Here is a 19,448-nt window from a genome sequence, read left to right on the forward strand (position 1 = left end):
TTTAATTCTTAAAAAATTAATAAATTTTCAGTTACAACTTCATTTCACCGTTCAATGGCCATTCAATTACACACTCTCTCTCCTCTATATTATATTCATATTTATTCTATTAAACCCTTGTATAACTCCCATTGTGGATGGCCTAAGGCCCAGTATCTTTGTATTCAGGGTTGGGGCGTAGGGTGGGTATTATTTGACCAGGTATCTTTGTATTCCAGTTCCAAGAGCCAATAACATGAAAATGAGCAACAAAGTAGGACTAGGAACAAGACTAATTTCGGCAAACCTGTGTCTGTGTCTGTGTGTGAAAGATTTATGGTGTTTATGTTTGTGGTGATCATCGGTCTTGTGCCCTTTGCCTAGTAAAATTGAGTCATCTTCCTTCATGCTTTCTTCAATTATGTGGCTTGCTTCCTCCTCCCACTGCACAGACTCATCTGCCGAAATCCCAACTTCACTCTTGGCTGTAGTAGCATGTGATTGTATTAACAAGATTTCATCATCAGCTTCCACCTTGCTTTTTCCTAATTCATCTTCTGTAATCATCAACAACTCTGCTTCTGCATCTACGTATGGTGTTTCTTTGTCTTTATTCATAGACTGGACCTCACATTCCTTGTCCTCATCTTTGCCTTGTTCTTCTTTATTCATCATTATCAATTGGTTCGGTGGTAGGGCTCTCTTTTCTCTTACTGCTGCTCTGTCATCATCATCATCATCAACAACAAATGTCCGACTCTGATGCATTTCTTGGGTTTGTATTGTAATGGTTTCATCATCATCATCATCATCATCCAGACAAGCTTCTTTGTTTTCTACCCGCACACAAAAAACTGTGTTTATTGCTTCTTCTTCTGTTTCACTGACAATATCATGATCAGCTGCTGCATAACTTGCTTCATCACTAGTACTCAACTCTCCCTCAACATTCGCTACATTAATCATTTCATCTTCACAATCTTTTTCTTTCTCTTTTTTAACCCCATCAACCTCCATTGCTGCTGTGCTTTCTTCATCTGATGCTAGTGCACCCACCTGAATGCTTTCTCCAACGCCTTCAATTGCTTTATATTCCTCCTCTTCAGAATCAGTCTGTTGGTTACAGTATTTCTTCTGCTCTTCTTCACCCCCATCAACTATTGGAAATCCAAATTCAGAAACAGAATTAGCATAGCTTTCTTCATCTTCACCAACTACTGAAAAAATACTACCATCTCCAGACTCCACGGCCACTTTTTCCTCACACTTTTGCTTTTCCTCCTGAAACTAAACAAATTAAATTCACATCTCCAACCCAGGCATAAATCATAGTATCAGCAATTAAACGTACCGGACTCGAATCTGGAATGGTTTTAGTCTGCATGATCTCCTTCATGCTAGTTAACCCATCACTGCTTTGCGACATTAAAAATAAAACTATTTACATCACTTTAATTAACGTGGTTTCTACTGATGATTCTTCAACTTGCCGAGAAAGACCAATAAATAAATAAATAAGAGAAAAAACCTCTGATTCTGAGAGCCAAGAGGAAGATCTTTATTAGTCTTCACCATGAATTCCACCTGGTCTGGTGCATCGACACTCTGTGTCTCCGGTGATGGCCACCTGCTTTTTTTAGATGATCGTCTTATTTTGAAAGCTAAGGCTGCTGATACAATGGTCGCAGTGACCAAAGCTCCACCAAACAACAAAATACCACCCATTCCAAGTCTGCCGGCACCACCACCACCACCGATACTTATTGCCGGCGGCATGGCTTTAATATTCTTCTTGTTGTTGTCATCTTTAGGGTGATCCTCCATCCAGGATTTCTGGAGCCGAATCTTTATGTGATTCTAAGGCTGCGTGCCTTTTATTGGGGGTTGTTTGGTGGCCTGTTGGTAGATGATCGTTTGAGAGAGAGATGCTTTTGGAAGAAAAGACAAAAACTATATATGTATAAATTCTACCGACCTAGTGATTAAATAATGTTTAAATTCATAATGCATAAAGAAAAGAATCAATGTCCACTATTAAAAAATTGATAACTTGATAATCAATATGGATTAACTAAAATCAAATATGTATCAACTAAAATATGTATCTATTAAGCTAAGAAAAAACAATCATTTTTTGATATCTATATTTTTTTAACATTTGAAGTTTAGTCGTTAAATTATAAAAAAAAAAAAATCACAGTTGGTCCATGTGTTTTGAATTTTTTTTATGTTTGGTCCTTAAGACTCACTCAGTTAAGTTTTATCCGTTAACTGAAGGATATTTTTACCATTTCATTACTATAAAGATTATTTATGAAGTTTGCCTAATATATATATATATATATATATATATATATATATATATATATATATATATATATATATATATATATATATATATATATATAAAAGATGATCCCCCCCTCTCTCTCTCTAGACAAACACACACTCACACGAGATCCATCTCTCTCTCTCTTAGTAAAACCTAAAAATAGTTTGTAAAAAAACATAACATCGAATTTGAATCCATATATCAACCCAAAATTGAATCCGAAATCAAGTTTGCCAAATCTAGCTTCAACCTAGGAATGAATCGAGTTTGCAAAACGAGTTCCTGGAAATTCCTTAAAAAATCGATTTTGCAGACCTGTTCTTCATCTCTATCATGTGACATATGTGTTTCATTTCCAAAAACTTGTTCTCCATCTCTAGAACCCTTTTTATTTGTTTTCATCTCAAAAAACATGTTCTCCATATCCAAAACTTGTTTCTAGTTAAGTTGTAGGCCAAATATATATAACCCATAACCTTTGAGTTTTGATATGAAACAAACCTAGATAACCCGAAAATAACATAAGACAAGACGATTGAGGGCCCGATGTCGTCTCAAACTGCAAGGCCGGTAATGGTGAAGATAATGGAGTCCACAACAGAGCCAAATCTAGGGTTAATTAGATCAAACCACATGAGACACTTTCGTATCTCATTTTTTGCTTTGTTTCGTGAGCTCAATGATTTCAGTGACATTGGTGAATTGAACGACACAACAGACACTCATTATCATTGTAGTGATGGAAAACTTAATCAGACACCGCAACCACCGTCTTGGGTTTTGAAACCCTAAATCGGAGTCGGCAGACGTTGAAGAAAACAAATCCCAAAGAAGAAGCTGTTGGATTAGATGTTTAAGCCCATAACTATAATTGGTATAATCTTGAATTGATAGTAGCACAATCTTTTTGGGTTGCCTTCAAACCCGACAATTGAATAAGATAATTATTAGAGAGAGAAAAATGATTTATTAATTTATTACTTGGTTAAAAAATTAATTAGAAATCAAAATAATTGATTTATTAATGTATTATGGAAATAATATATTAATTAGAAATCATATTGTTCAATTAATATTTAATCAGAAATTAATTTGGAATTAATTTTGGGGGTTAAAGGAATTAATTAAATGTATAGGGACTAAAGGTGATAATGTTCAAACGTTGAAAATTGAGCAGTTCTAGAGCCTCCCTAAAGAGGGGGGAACGAAATCTAGAGTGTGCTTACGGTTTCTTTGGACTTTAAGGGTGTCTTGGATGCCTTAAGAAGGAAGTTAAGGGGTTAGGGTTATCTTGGATATACTCACCTTATCCAATACCTTCCTAACAACTATATGACCCCTCATTAGGGTTGAATTTTGTCTAAGCCATCCTTTTAAAAGCATTGGACAAAATTTTAGCTTCTTCCATCTCTCTCTCTCTCTCTCTCTCTATATATATATATATATATATATATATATATATATATATATATATATATATATATATATATATACTTTTTCTTAGTTGCTAGGGTTTGTTTGTGAACCATTAGAGGTGTGACACTTGTGATGCTTGCTACCAAAGGGTTTTCAAGTAAGTATTCAAGATTGTTTACAATAACAATGTTAAAGGTATGTATCTAAACCCTAGTTTATTCTTATTTTCAAAAATTATAGTTGCCTTCTAGGGTTTCTAGTTTTGTGCTCAATGCTTGTATGTCTAATAGAGAAAACATAGATCTAATTTACTAAGGTTGCATGCACATCTAGGAATTGTTTGCTATGCTCAAAACCCATTAGTGATATCAAAGCTTTTGGTTTTGTTTACAATTAGATTTGATGCAAGTGATTGAATTTGACAAAATCAGGGTTTATGGAAATTAAACCCCAAGCCTTATGATGTTCTAAAATTAGGGTTTCATAACCCTGGTTTTCAAAAATTTGTAAAGGGTTCTTTAACCCTTTCATTTGGCCTCCAAAATTTTGAGATCTGGGGTTTCTTCACCCTAGGGTTTTTGAAAATAAGGCAAGGATTGAAAGCCTTGTCTTCCACCCCAAGTCAAAGATTTTGAAAATATAAGGACTAGATTGGGTTGTTATATTTGGTAATTATCTTCTTAATTGTTTAACTAGATAATTATAGAATCTTATAAATCTCTTCCATATTTTTGAGATCTAGGGGATAAGGGATTAGGTTAAATCAATTTGTTTAATTTAATGGGTAATCCTTAATTGATTTAATAAATCAATTAAATGTTTAATTAATAGATAATTATTAAATCAAATTTTTTGAAATTTAAAATTTAGATTAAAATTGTTTTAATTTTCGAAATTTTAAATAGATTTTAAAACCTTAGTATTTTTAAAAGTTTAAAATACATCCTTATGGATTTTATTAATTTAATTAAGTGATTAATTAAAAGATAACTAATAAATCCATAAACTGGTTTAAATTTAATTTAATTAAAAGTTTAATTTATTAAAAGATTAAACCATTGGAATTTTAAAATGTTTAAAATTCACCTTATACTCTCTCTCTCTCTCTCTCTCTCTCTATATATATATATATATATATATATATATATATATATATATATATATATATATATATATATATATAATTAAGAGTTTAATATATATTATATGTATAAGAAAAGTCATTCGAACTGCCAGTACGCCTCATTTACGAAGTCATACTATAAGGGGAGTTTAAGGAAGCAGTCTGTAAAATGACCGTCAGTGGGTATCCATTCTTACCCACCGCTCTCTTGTATGATGGAGGGTCGTTAGCCGAACGGGTTCGATAAGACAATTAATTCTCACTAAAAGTATAATGATAAAGTAACTAAACCATTTTCTAAAATATCATTCTTAGTTACTTTAGGAAAAATGTGAATTTGATGTTAATCCATGAAATTGCACATTGCACCTTATTGGTCATTAGTGGAGTGCGTGTGGTTAACCGACACATTAATATGGGACTAATATGTTGGCAATGGGTGTCATGTAAATTATCATTGACTTAATGGAGCGTGTGTGGTTAACCGACATGTTAATTTCAGATGATAAGTGACATTGAGCGTACCAAGCTAATTTGCATGATTATTCACATCTCGTTTGTGATACTCGACATATCATTCATAAAGTGAGAGCATAATCAAGATTAAACATGTCATTGAATAGTTCAATGAATCGCAAAGATCCAGGAGTTTCATGAGATTGAAATTGGTAAAAGCCTTAGTTACCTAAAATAGATTCGAATTTGATTACAACATCCCTCTTCAGAATTCGAATCGAAAAATATGGATCATGGCCTTAATTTAAATTTTTGGGTTAATAATTAAGGATTAAAATCAACTAACTTGAATTCTCTATTCTCCCTTTATAGATGTCAAGTTCAGACAACAATGGTCTTCTTCGTTCTTCTAGAAATGTTTTTCCTTCTAAAGATGATTTTCCACATGTTGATCAAGGCGAAAGAATGTTCACTTCTTCAAACAATGGTGGAACTAGAATTTATGCTTCTCCAACTCTTCCTCCACCTCCTCCAGTGACTCTCCCCAAGTCATGTCTTCTTCAAGTTGAAAAATATGAAACTACTCAAACCATATTGGCATGTAAACATCAAGATGGAAAGTCTACGTGTGCGCATATTTTGAAAATGAAATCATACATTGATAGATTGGGGATGTTAGGTGTCGTTTTCGTAAGGGAGCTGGCCATTGACTTGGTTCTAGTTTTGCTTCCCGAATCATATATGTAATGCCCGCAGATCCGGGCTAGTCAAATTAGAGGCAATAGGGGTCGAAAACGACTTTTCGACAAAAGATTATTTAGAATAAATAATCTTAACCAATTTGTAGAATATGTCACAGGTTTTCCCTACATATAAAGAACGCCGAAATCCGAGTTATAATGAAGAAGTTATGACCCGTCGACGTTTTGCGACGGAACCGACACGGCATCGAGGAGCGTAAATAGTGAATTTATGATAGAGCGAGATTTAGCCTTAGCGATCTAAACAAAAGTCGTAGAATATGTTAAACTAAGAACATCGATAAAAAGAACACCCAAATCTGACTTCGTATGAAGATGTTATGATTTTTCGAAGTTTCGAGTTAGTAGTGTACAACCCGAAATTCGAATATTAGATCGAGCGGTTTTTAGCCGACACGACCTAAACGAGAATCGAAGATCTCATTAAGAGTAGCGTAACGAGAAAAAGATGGGTGAAAACGGACGTCGGATGAAGAAGTTATGAGGATTTAACGGACCAATCCTGTCCTTCGCGTGGATATAAAGAACGTCGAAAACGGAGCTCGTATGTGAAGGTTATGATTTTTAGAATTTGAGAAGGAAAATTGTGAAAGTGAGACGACGTGGCAACATTTGGACCCTCCATCGCTGATCGGACCTCGCTTCGGATCATGCCACGAAGCCGTCGCATTACGCCTCGCGTACAAGGTCCGGTACGCCCCGTGTACCTTCAGTCTTATCCGGGTCCTATCCGAGTGCGAGCCAGCTGGAACACACCTGGCAACCTTATCCGAACTACGCCCAACGTAGTTGAGTGGTACGCGCAGCATAGGTCCGAAGTTCGGCCCTATAAATAGGCTGCGAAGAGTCTCGGATTTTTCACTCATTTCTTCAACTCCTTCTCTCTCTACTTTCTCTCACTACCCCTCTAACCCCCCTAAACCCTAAATAAGGTCCCTAGCACCCTAAGGAAGCCCTGAGGCTCCCGGAGTCCCGAGAAAAAGGAGTCTTTCGGTTTCGAAACGTTGTTCCAATTAAGTTCCGGTTTTCGATAAAATTCGCTGTAAGTGTGCTACGCTTACACAATTTTTAATATAGCTTTCGAATAATTATAGAATGTTATTAGGTCCTTAAAATAATTATTTGAGCTATTATTATGAGTTATATTGAATGTTATTTAAAGCTTATATAATAATAATAGCCAGACTATTAATGGGTCGCGGTTATCGTTAGACTAAACCCTAGTGGTATTAATTCTAGGTTTTATGGAAGGAAAGTTGTTTTGAGAATATCGAAGCGTTGTCCGAGAGCTGAGTCACCACCTTTCAAGTGAGTGCATAGTTACTTTCATCTTACACATAGATATGAATTATTTTATATAAACTATGTGCTATGTGTGCATATTATCTGTATACTTGTTGTCTATGTTGGATGAACGTTTTTATACATGTTTTAGATGATTTAAACTGTATACGTATTTTATATACACGAATATATTGGGTATGATACAGGTAGATGAATGATGAGAGTTAAAAGATGATGTGAGTAAACATTGGCAACTATAGACTTAGTGCCTAACTAATAAACATCGGAAGCTATGGACTTAGTGCCTATTGGAGAAACACCGGTAGCTATGGATTTGGTACCTGTTAAGGAATTGGTAGCTATGGACTTAGTACCTATTAGATAAACACTGGTAGCTATGGATTTAGTGCCCGATGAATAGACTATAGCAGCTATGAAATTAGTGCTTTATGAACGAACATTGGCAACTATGGATTTAGTGCCAGTCCTATAACCCTGGAAGTACGGGACTTCGGAATAAACGAATGCAGGATAGATGACTCTTAGGATAAATCCTTAAGAGTAAAGAAGATAATGGGGATGGGTAATTGGGTTGATTGTTTGATTGTTTAAACATAATAATTATATTATTGTGGGTTGAAAACCCTATGTACTCACCAGGTTTCCCAACCTGACCCACTCAGTTTATTTATATCACAGGTGTTGATACGAAGTCACATTAAACTGAGAGATTAAAGAGATGTAGATCACTAGTGTAAATAAATGTAAGTTCTGTTTATGCTTATGTTCCTGTATTGACGATGACATCCCAAACGTTTTAAAATGAATAAAATACGTTTCTTCGAAAATGTTTTAATAACGTATTTATCGTGTTTTTCTGGGAATGAATCCCATAACATTTTTATTAAAAGAAGAACTCTGATTTTTATAAAGCATAAACAAAATCGGTCTTTTATGGCCGTGAAAATGGGGATGTCACAATATAGTCAGTTCATTAAAGACTACTATATGAGGGACCACAACATGAACCTAATTAGTCTAACATATATGTTGATTTCCGCTGAAGCATAAATGCTTACATCACAAGTCAAGCAAAAATATTTGAAGGATCAGTCTCCAAAATTTTCATGGACATTGACAATGGCAACATTAGTAGTCCAGAAAAGGTTTCTCTTCCCAATGGAAAGGGATTGGCCAAGGTCAAACCATGTGACGATATAATAAGGAGAAAGGCTAGTTCTGAGATAGTCTCATGTGCTATTCTTGAAAGGTCCATATGTTTCTATTGCAAATTGAAGGGGCATTAGATGCGAAGCTGCCCTATCTACCTGAAAGTTCTTAAAGATAGTAATGTCAAATTGTGTGACTCAACTTTAGGTACATACACTATATAAAAGAACGTCCAAATCTGACTTCGTAGATTCTTAATACATGATGTGATAGTCACATTTTGATGTCATTAAACCGTAAACATACATAAAAGAACGTCCAAATCTTACTTCGTCTGAGAAAGTTATGATTTTTTTAAGTTTCGGATATAGTAGTAGACAGCTAAAAACTCGAAATAGAGATCTAGAGACTTTTAGCCGACGCAACCTAAACGAGAATTGAAGATCTCGACAATAGTAGTACAACAGTAAAAACACAGATGAACACAGACGTTAGATGAAGGAGTTATGAATTTTTAACGAACTTTTCCTCTCCCGGCCTGTTAAAAATATAATATTAAACATAAAGTCAAAACTAGCCGACGGAGTCTAAACGAAAGTTGTAGAGCATAATCTCACCTACGCGTGGATATAAAGAGCATCAAAAACAGAACTTGTATGCGCAAGATATGAATTTATGAAGTTCGGGGCACAAACTTCGACAAATGTCAGAATTCACGTCGTGAGTGCAGAGTTCATGGCGTGAACAGGTTGATTGACCCTTCCAGAGCAAGTGGACAAATGACGCATGCCATGAGCGGATCAAGACCAAACTCAGGACGTGAGTTATGCAAAGCTCACGACGTGAGTTTTGAAATTTAGGCTATATATAGAAATTGAAGACTTCCGACTTTGGTTGTTGAAATCCATCCTCTCTCCTACTTTTACACACTGTTAAGATCCTCTAAACCACCCCGAAGACCCGGTAAGACCCCTATCACATGATGCAAGTCTCGACGCCCCGAATCTCCCGAGAAACTAACTTATTTCCAGTCGAAGTGCTGCCCGCGTGAAGCTCGTTTCTTTACCAGAAACCCGCGGTTACGTCAAGAAAGATCATTCCTAGAAACGAAATGCTGCCCAATTCACCACTTATCAAGTGAGTTCATACCCCTACACTTTTCCAAACTCTTTATATGTTCTATAGGAGGGGAATACAAGTATAACACAAGGAAACTTGTGTTACAAACTATTGTCTATGTTTTCTTATACTTTACGTATTCATTACATGAAGATACCAACTACGAATAATAAACGCTATTATCAAACCTGTAATCTTTTAAAAGTTGTTAGCAACAAGGTTTCATTATACAAATAATATGCATATAAACTATGATAGGTGTAGTTGTATGGAAATTACAGGTTAGTTCATTTAGAAGGAAAACGATATGAAAACAAGCATATAAATTGTGATAAGTATAATTTATGATTCAATCCACTCTTTCTATTGTACAAAGTTATAAATAAAAATTGTTATTTTTATTTACTAAAATATTTTTCAACATATTACTCGTGAACTTTTAGTTAGCAAATTATGTAGGACAACGACTTTGTTTAGTATCAAACGAAAGTCCCCCACTTATAGTCAGAGTCTCCTGGAGGGAGAGCGTGAGTCTGTGTATAGATCTATATGGGACTGACAATCACATGCCCTAACTGTTAGCTGCATTTGGAACGAAAGTTCTCGGGTGACAAATGTCATTAACTATCTAGATAACGGTCATATTAGTATGGTTATAAGAACTCGCACACGGAAACAATGACTCATGCACGTAGTAATACACAACTCAATCATGCTCAAGGGATAATAACTATATGATTACTTCATATTTACATCAGGGTTATATATAAATTTTATTCGATAGACAGTGGAGTGTGTGACATCCGCCTCATTTCCTGTTCCTTGTTTGGTTGTGGACTTTGTAACACCCCGAGTTCAGAAGTACAAGTTCAGGGTTCTAAGTGTAAATAAGGAAGATCGAATCGGCGAGTCGATGGATAGACTCGGCGAGTCGGGTCGCGATTCTGGACGTGTTAAGTGACCAACTCGGCGAGTCGGCGGCTGGACTCGGCAAGTTGGTGCTGAAGGGAGAAAAACCCTAATCCGGGGTTTGTGCCTTATATAAATCACATTATAGCCACCCTCAGCCTCTTTACATTCCCTTTTAGTTCCTGGAAACCCTAATTTCGTGTGAGGCTTCATTGTTGAGATATTGGGGCTTAGAAGAGGAAATTGTGAAAGGAGCTTGAGAATTTGGAAGCTAGCATCAAGGGGCTTGTAAAGATCTGGGATCTACATTAGATTTGTGCAAATCTATGAGGTAAGGAGCCCTTACCTTAAGCTATTTCCTTTATGGTCCATCCTTGGTGGTTGTTTTGGGAGTTTTCAGACCTATCTCGGATTTGGAGTTGGATTTGGGGTTGCTACTCTAGATCTAGACTCATGATGGCCTAGAATGTCATAAAGCTTCAGTCCTTGGGTTGTTAGTGAAGCCTTTTGTCCTAAAAGTCTAGCCCTAGAGCATTTTGGGCTCATGGCTCCTGGAGTTCACGTAAAGTTTGCCACTTTACGTGAGGATTGGCTTGCAGAAGGGTAGATCTAGGGATTGGAGCCCCTGTATGGCTTGGAAAGCCTCTGTATGAAATGAGAACTAGTGATACTCGGCGAGTCAATTTGGTGTACTCGACGAGTTGCATGAAGATAGACAGGAACTCGATGAGTTGGAAGAACAACTCGGCGAGTCTGTTGAAGATTGCCTTGGACTCGGCGAATCTGTTCTTGGACTCGGCGAGTCTGGTCATGGAGTCCTAACCTTTCTGGTTGAACGGTGAATCAGTGAGTCGAGGGATGACTCGACGAGTTGAGTCACGACATGGGAGTTTTTGGGTATAGGGACTCGGCGAGTCGACGGGGAGACTCGGCGAGTAGGGTCACACAGGAAGGTTGACTTTGACTGAGGACTTTGACTTTGACCAAGGGTTGACCAGTTGGCTTCCAAGGGTATTTTGGTAATTATTGGTATTTATTGAGTTCAGTCATTTGGAGTTGATCAGTGGTGGAGTTCGTGTCGGAGGTTGGAGCAGCGTGATCTTATCTCTTCAGTTAGCAGTTGCGAGGTGAGTTATCCTCACTATATCAACAGGGTCTAAGGCACCAAGGTCGGCCCTTTATCGGATGGAAATCCGGGTAGTTGTTACGTTATTGCTTTGCTATATGTTTACATCCTGGTAGTTAGGATGGTATGCGTTAGGGACCTGGTTAAGGTCAGTATCCTGGTTTATAGGATGATGCTATGTTAGTGACTGGTTAGGTCAATATCCTAGTTAGAGTGTGCTATGTATGTGATCTGCTCGATCGGTTGATTAGTGATGAATTCCTATATCATTATATGTCTATGTGCTCATGGTTGGTTGACTGGGGTTGGGTTGAGGCGGGTCCTGCTTTGTGTTGTAGGCCAACATACCCAGGGAGGGCCGGATGTTCCGAAGGCCCAACGAGCGGTCCGTACTGAGGCTAGGAGAGTGGACCAGGCCGACTGAAGGCCCGGTGTGGGCGGACCAGTCATACTATAGACTCAGAGAGTAGACCAGGTGGGTTGAAGGCGCTGTGCGGGCGGACCAACCACACTGCAGACTCGATGTATATGGCTAGACTCGGAGGGTAGACCAGGTGGACTGAAGGCCCGGTGCAGCGGACCAGTCCCGCAGTAGACCCGAAGTGCATAGTTGTTATGTTTTTGATATGATATGTTATGTGTATGGTATATGTGGTTTGTATTTTGGGGGTAACTCACTAAGCTTTCGGGCTTACAGTTTTTGGTGTATTGTTTCAGGTACTTCAGGAGATCGTGGCAAGGTGAAGGCGTGATCGTACCGCTCCTCATGTTTTATGTACTTATGATATGGTTCTGGGAAATACTCTGATATTAAATGAATTTGAAAACCTTTTTGTAATGAATTAATGAAAATGGGTTGTTTTTGAAAAGTTTAAAATTGGTTGTAAATTTTGGATGTTACAGACTTAGGGCAGAATCACCCAATCAACTGCCGGTTAAGATCTTAGTTATATATAACTTGTAGGATATAAGTAATCATGATAGGGTATTATCAACACATTCAGAACTCAGGATAAACACATCTTCAACTAGTTTTACTTGATAATAAAACTACAAGTTATCAAATTAAGTGTGACATATTTACTTACACTTACGGTCTCGGAGTATTTAGAATACATCTTGACTTTTAGGAAAATATAGGATTTTCCAGGCTAAACACTATCACTTTACAAGTAAACAGTTTTACAAACTCATTCTTAGGGAAAATATAGGATTTTATGGATCTAGTACATTCATTTTAGACACAACGAATCATATCTCATTTTATAGAAAATATCGGATTTTCTGGAAAACATATACAATAATTTCCATACTGGTGTGATTACTTAGTGGATATGTTTGGGTTATATAAAGTGAAGATTCGATAAATAGTGGAATGTGTAACTTCCGCCTCATTCCTTGTTCCTCGTTTGGTTGTGGGATTAGAGCAGATCCACCCATTCGACTGTCTATTCGATTTTTGATTTTATATAACTTGTACGCACTAGGTAATCATGATAAGAACTAGTATTGGTCACTTTACATATGTGAATTCAAAGTGCTATACATCACTCTTTAAACATAAGGAAACATATATATTTTGGTCTTAAGGCTTAACACTACATTTTATGTTATTAAGAAAATATAGGATTTTTTGTAGTAATACACGAACATTTTCAAGGAACAAAGAACTTACTTTCTAAAATAATATACTTATAAACTCGCCAACTTAAATGTTTATACACTTTCCAAATCACTTGTATTCTCAGGAAACTAGTAAACCGGTACTCATTCAAGTTTCGAGAAGATGGAGCATAGTTGCTTCAAGTCTTTATTTTTGTTATCTACTTTTGAAATCAATCACTCTGGTTTATGTAAAAGATGTAAACACTTTATTATCAATACAATGGTTTTTGTTGCTTTGATTACTATTTTACATTTGTTATGATACTATACATGACGTCCTCCACCATCGAATGTTTCCGCCATTCAGGTTTGGGGGTGTGATATGGAAGGTTGAAGTTCTTCATGAATTTCTTCATTTGATGGATACGAAAAGGGGTTGCGACTATTGATTGCTCGTTGGCGCATTGAGATGATCATGTATTCCACTTTTTCTCTTGATAGCTCCAGGTACAGTGTATGAGTTCTGTCAGCAAAATCTGCCTAATCCTTGTCAAAAATACATGATCGGCCTTTCCATGAACTAGGTATCAGAAAGGTTGTGACTTTCCAAAATAGGAAGTAATACTCATGTCTTAGAAATCTTGGAATCACTAACATGGGCCACTGATTGTCCTTGTGTATAAGAAAAGGGAAAATTCAAGTTGACTTGTGAGTGTGTCCCAGGGGGCTCCAAGGGACTTTGTTTGATACCAATACCACCTTTTTGGGAAAATGGGGGTAGATTATGTGTAGACTCCCTGTGAGTATGTGTAGTTTGTGATTTTGAAACTCCTAAGGGTACTTCGAAAGAATGGATGGGAGGGGTAGGCTGAGACCTAGAGTCAGATCGAATGCCGATTTTTGAATCCTTTTGAGAAAATTCACTAGCTTTGGTTCTCTTTCTGGCTTTGACTTTAGAAAGGGATGCCTTTCGCTTGGCAATTTATTTCACTCAACATTTCGAGGTAGTTGGACTATTATCTTCTGAGGTTTTTTCATCCGAGACTGGGGCAGGTTGTGTTGGGTCGAACACAATTGATGTCGCAAGGCGGTGTTTGAGATGAGGTGAGTTGGAAGGAATAGTGCATAACATGTGTTGAGGTAAACGTATTATAGGTTCGAAAATAGTCTAATTAGGCAACTTATAAGTTTTGATAGTTTTGAAAGAGCAGTATACCTATTAGATGTCTGAGTTGAGTGGAATAGATTTATGTCTCTCGGAGTACAAACAGAGTCAGAGCCTAGAATCTCGGACTCGGAATCTCTTTTTATTTCCTCTTGATAGAGAACTTCCTGAAGTGTTGCCACATGACTTTTAGTTGATCGACGATGTTGGATTTTCCGGTGAAGATGTTGTATACCACATGAAGTCAATCCTTGCTCACAGTTTCTGTACCACCATGTTTTCCAGACAAACCCCTAAGAATAAAATGCATCAAGATAGTCTAAAGACCAGGAACGGCTAGTTTCTTGAACTCTTTAGCCATGAACTCGCCATTGTACCCAATTTGAGTCAAGAATAATTGAAACTCTTCAGAGGATGGTTCCTGCAATTAAAAACCTTTAGGGTTTTCTACACTTCCAATGGCTCTGAGAAAATTTTCCTTGTGAACCAGTACAATCTTGTCGTCACTGATCTTCACTTCAAGAACATCATCTTCAATCCTCATGCGTTCAAAGGCTTTGTGAAGAAGTTAAGGAAGGAAATTAGGGTTAGGGATTTTGGTGAGAGGAACAACGATGGGATGACAAGAGATGATCTCGATCATGATTCTCACAGATTCATCATAATCTATTGGATCGAGCAATAACAATTGGGTAGTTTCTTTGAGAATGATTTCGGTTGAGGAAGATGAAGTAGACCCTTTTGAATATTTCTTCTTTGTGGCAAGTTTTGATGATTTAAGAGCCATAAAATATGATTTGGAATCCATTGCAGAAAAATCTCCAAGAAGACGATAGCCAAACTGAAAAGTGGGAACAGTTAGGATTCAAAATCCATACATATGTTGGAATTTTCGGGTCGTATCAAAGAGTTGAATGATGACACCTGAGATTTGAAATGGGTTGCATTTAATGCATAGGCCAACAAGGCTTCCTATATGACAGTTAGTATCCAAATAATAAAACGTTTGTTTGTTCAGTTTTGGAAAACTGTCGATTTAGTTCAGAACACTCATTACTTTTATTGAAACGTGTGCCAAAATCATGTGTGTTGTGAGTCAAGAAGATAATCATAACAGAAATTAACGTTAATATAAGATGAGAAAATTTTTTGGAATCAGAACTTAAATGATTACCTTAAAATTCATTTATTGCTGAGAATCTTGGAACACTCAGATTCCATGATGGAATGTCATAAGATGCTTCGAAAACAAATGAAATTCATCAATTATACCTGATATAGATTTGAATATGGCACAATCTCTAAATGAATATCAAATGTAGCAGTTGCATGAAGATCTTAGAGGATAAGTTTTTTGAACAAGAAATTTTCAGAAATTGAAGGAATAGAGCTTGGAAAGATATAAGTGATGAAATCACATTGCCATGTCGAATTTGAATCTAAGGTGTACTTCATTGAAAATGTTCTGAGGTAAAATATTCAAGGTATTTGATGTGACTATATCAGATAAATCTTCAAGTAAGGTAGAATTGTGAAAATCTTAAGACTAGAAGAAAAGGTTAGACAAAAAGACATATAATGATCCTTTATTTTTCGAGAAGAAATAATTTTGAGAAAAGAAATTTAAATCGGAATTCTTTGACTTTCTAATGTTTCCATTAGAGAGTACAAACTTCTTGAAAGAATTGAAGATCAGGCATCATCATTCCCATTTTGTTTAGACACCCATTAAATTTGATTTCGTATAATGCCTTAGTAAAGACATCATCAATTTCATCGTCATATGGAAAAAATGAGCTCAATGTTACCTTTTAGAATATAATCTTTAATAAAATGGTACTAAATATTAATGTGCTTGGTCATGGAGTGTTGAATTGGATTGTGAGATATCGCAATTACACTTAGAGAGTCACAGTAGATAGGAATTTGTTGAAATTGATAACCATAGTCCATAATCTATGATTTTATCCATAGAACTTGCGAGGTGTAGCATGCAACAATGACGTATTTTGCTTCGGCCATCGAAAGAGCAATGCAGTTCTATTTCTTAGATGACTAGCTAACCAATCTTCCACTCAAAAATTGACAACCACTAGATGTATTTTTTCTATCAATTTGAAGTCCTCCATAGTTTGAGTTGAAATAGTCTTGAAGAAGGAAACTTCCATTAGCGTGATACCAAATTTTGAGGTTATTTGTTCCTTTGAGGTATCGGAAGATTTGCTTGACAACCAAAAAATGAGACATATTTGGATTAACCTGGAATCTAGCACACAGACATGTTGAGAAAATGATGTCAGGACGACTTGTAATGAGGTAAAGTAGCGATCCAATCATTCCCCTATACTTCTTCTCATCTACAGCAATATCAGATGGGTCTGAAAAGATCTTGTGTCCAAAACCCATTGGAACATTTGTAGAGGCACATGTGTCCATCAAATATTTCTTTAGATGTTCGGAAATGTATTTCTCTTGATGAAGAAAGATTCCTCTATTGGTCTGTTTGACCTGCAGTATGAGGAAGAAGCTTAATTCATTATTCATACTCATTTGCAATCGACTAACCATCAATTTTGCAAAGTTAGCAACCATCATTGGATCAGTTAACCCAAAAGTGATATCATCAACATAGATTTGTACTGACACAAGATGTTTCCCGTTGGTTATTCAGAATAATGTAGGATCGAGAATTCCTCTCTGAAAACTGAAACGCTTCGGAAAATCAGTGAGAGTCTAGTACCAGGAGCGAGGAGCCTGCTTGAGGCCATAAGCAACTTTTTGAAGTTTGTAGCAGTAGTTTGGATATAAAAGATTCACAAAACCAGGAGGTTGTTGAAGATATACTTCAATATCAAGTTCACCATTGAGAAAAACACTCTTGACATCCATTTGGTAAACTTTAAAGCCTTTGTGAGCCGCATAAGCAAGAATGATTCAGATAGCTTGAAGATGGGCAACACGAGCAAAGGTCTTGTCAAAGTTAAGTCCTTCGATCTGAGTAAATCCTTTAGCTACCAAACTTGTTTTTTTTGTATTATAACTCTAGCGTCCTCGAGTTTGTTTCGAAAGACCCATCTTGTGCCAATAATAGGGTGATCTTGAAGAGGAGGGACAAGAGTCCACACTTGATTTCTATCAACTTCTGCTATCTCTTCTTGCATGGATGTAATCCAATCAGAATGTTCTAAGGATTCTTTGATGGATTTAGGTACAACCATTGATCTGAATGTCGAGAAGTGACACTTATTTTGAATGTTAGTAGTAGAGCGAGTTTGAACTACAGTGTTGAGATTTCCAATTACTTGATTTGGAGGATGATCCTTTGTCCATATATACAATCCTGAAAATTCTTGAGCGGCAGATGACCCGATGTAAAGAATAGGGTTGTGTTGCTCCCCCTAAACAAATTGAATTTGAGGATGATGCTCCCCCTAAACTTCTTAATCGTATATGTCAGCATCAACAAAGTTTAGAAACACAAAGAAGTTGAGATCATCTTCATTGTTGTTCGGAATTGGATTGATTTCATTGAATTGATCTGCTGCATCTTAAAATCCATCGACATTTGATTTAAGGGTTGGATTATTATTCTACCCCCTCAACGTTTGAAGGTTGAAATGCACTAGAATCAAATGGGGTAAAGGTTGGGGTCAGACCATAAACATTTTAAGAAACCGGAGTGGCAGATAAGGACGGTCTTGATCATGATTCCGAATTAAGAGCAGTTTCTATTAGTCCAAAAAAGCTTTTGAAATCAACTTCATATATAATTTGTGGATTCAAAGACGTAGGAGGTGGAGAATCGGACTCCATGATATGTGTTGTAACATGAGTAGGCACTGACTTCCGAACAAAATTATCATCAAAAGTAATATCAAAGTTTCTTCAGTTACATGAGTTCTACAATTCAGAACTCTGTAAGCTTTAGATTTGGCTGAGTATCCTAAAAAGATAGCTTCATCAGATTTTGGTTGAAACTTTTTGAGCTGATCATAGTTGTTTTTGATAAATCATCTACAACTAAAAATATGTAATAACGAGATACTAGACTTTCTACCATTCATTACTTCATATGGTGTCATGTTGAGACGACGGTTGATGGGGCTTCGATTTCAAGTGAAGCAAGATGTAGAGACTACATCGACCCAAAGACAGAGAGGAAGGTTTGCAAAGTTCAGCATCGACCGAGCGACTTCAACTATAGTTAGATTTCTTCTTTCAAAAACACTATTTTGTTGAGGAGTATAGGGAGCAGAGGAATTATGCTCTACGCCTTTGTCGATAAGAAACTTTTCAACTATGGCATTTGTGAGCTTGGATCCATTGTCACTTTGGATTCTCTGAACAGGAAGTTTAATCAAAACTTCAATTCCTTTGATGAAATTTATAAGCTCGGAGGCGGTTTCAGACTTTATCCTTAAGAAGAATACCTATATGAACCTTGTGTAGTCATCTACAATCATACAAATGTACTTTTTGTGATGTAGGATTTCTACAGCAGATGGTCCATATAGATCTATATGAAGATTTTCAAGCGGTTTCGAAATAGATTTTTCAATCAGAAGAGGATGTCCTTTCTTTTATTTGTTCCCACATTCAAACGTAGCGTAAAGATGATCATTTTCAAATTTGCGGAGAGTCAGACATCGAACCATTTCACTAGAAACCAGATCATTCATGTATCAGAAATTAAGATGAGCAAGCCCCCGATGCCTTAGCCAACTTATGTTAGGAACAGATTTTGATAGAAGACAGATTTAAGGCTTTCCGATGATCATGTTGGTGTCCAAAGGGTACATGCTCTTGATACAATTTGATTTGATCGGTCTTCAATCATGAAATAGTTGTGTGGTGGGATGTCAAGTCCACCAAGCAAGTTACACCCTTTGTTGCAATTAAAATGTAATATAATGGTAAAAAGGGGTATCGATCCTCGGGGAAATGGTTGTATTCAATCACCAATGTAATCTAAAAGAACCATTGTAAATAAACTAACTAACTAC

At 36.5% G+C, this 19,448-nt stretch overlaps 1 protein-coding gene across 3 annotated transcripts; it reads right to left on the reverse strand.

The window, feature by feature from the left end:
- LOC145048766 (uncharacterized) lies at positions 1–1,896 on the reverse strand. Of its 3 annotated transcripts, XM_078997363.1 has the most exons (4): positions 1,508–1,896; positions 1,331–1,391; positions 1,212–1,266; positions 1–1,136 (listed from the first exon to the last, which is right to left on the reverse strand). In XM_078997363.1, the coding sequence occupies exons 1-4, from the start codon at positions 1,801–1,803 to the stop codon at positions 190–192; spliced, it is 1,359 nt and encodes a 452-aa protein (XP_078853489.1). In that variant the 5' UTR covers positions 1,804–1,896; the 3' UTR covers positions 1–189. The 3 variants fall into 3 exon arrangements, with proteins under 3 accessions (XP_078853489.1, XP_078853488.1, XP_078853487.1); XM_078997362.1 differs by having other exon boundaries at positions 1–1,260; XM_078997361.1 differs by having other exon boundaries at positions 1–1,266.
- Positions 1,897–19,448: the final 17,552 nt, after the last annotated feature.

Source organism: Lactuca saligna, chromosome 5, assembly GCF_052625555.1.
Source record: "Lactuca saligna cultivar CGN05327 chromosome 5, ASM5262555v1, whole genome shotgun sequence".
In the NCBI taxonomy this organism is placed as follows: domain Eukaryota; kingdom Viridiplantae; phylum Streptophyta; class Magnoliopsida; order Asterales; family Asteraceae; genus Lactuca; species Lactuca saligna.

What these genes read in the sequence shown, in the direction of transcription:
- LOC145048766 (XM_078997361.1), bottom strand. Translation starts at nt 1,803, where the DNA reads ATGGAGGATCACCCTAAAGATGACAACAACAAGAAGAATATTAAAGCC. An exon ending in CTTGGCTCTCAGAATCAGAG is followed by an intron (nt 1,392 to 1,507) that starts GTTTTTTCTCTT and finishes GTCGCAAAGCAG; the next exon opens with TGATGGGTTAACTAGCATGA. An exon ending in CCATTCCAGATTCGAGTCCG is followed by an intron (nt 1,267 to 1,330) that starts GTACGTTTAATT and finishes TAATTTGTTTAG; the next exon opens with TTTCAGGAGGAAAAGCAAAA.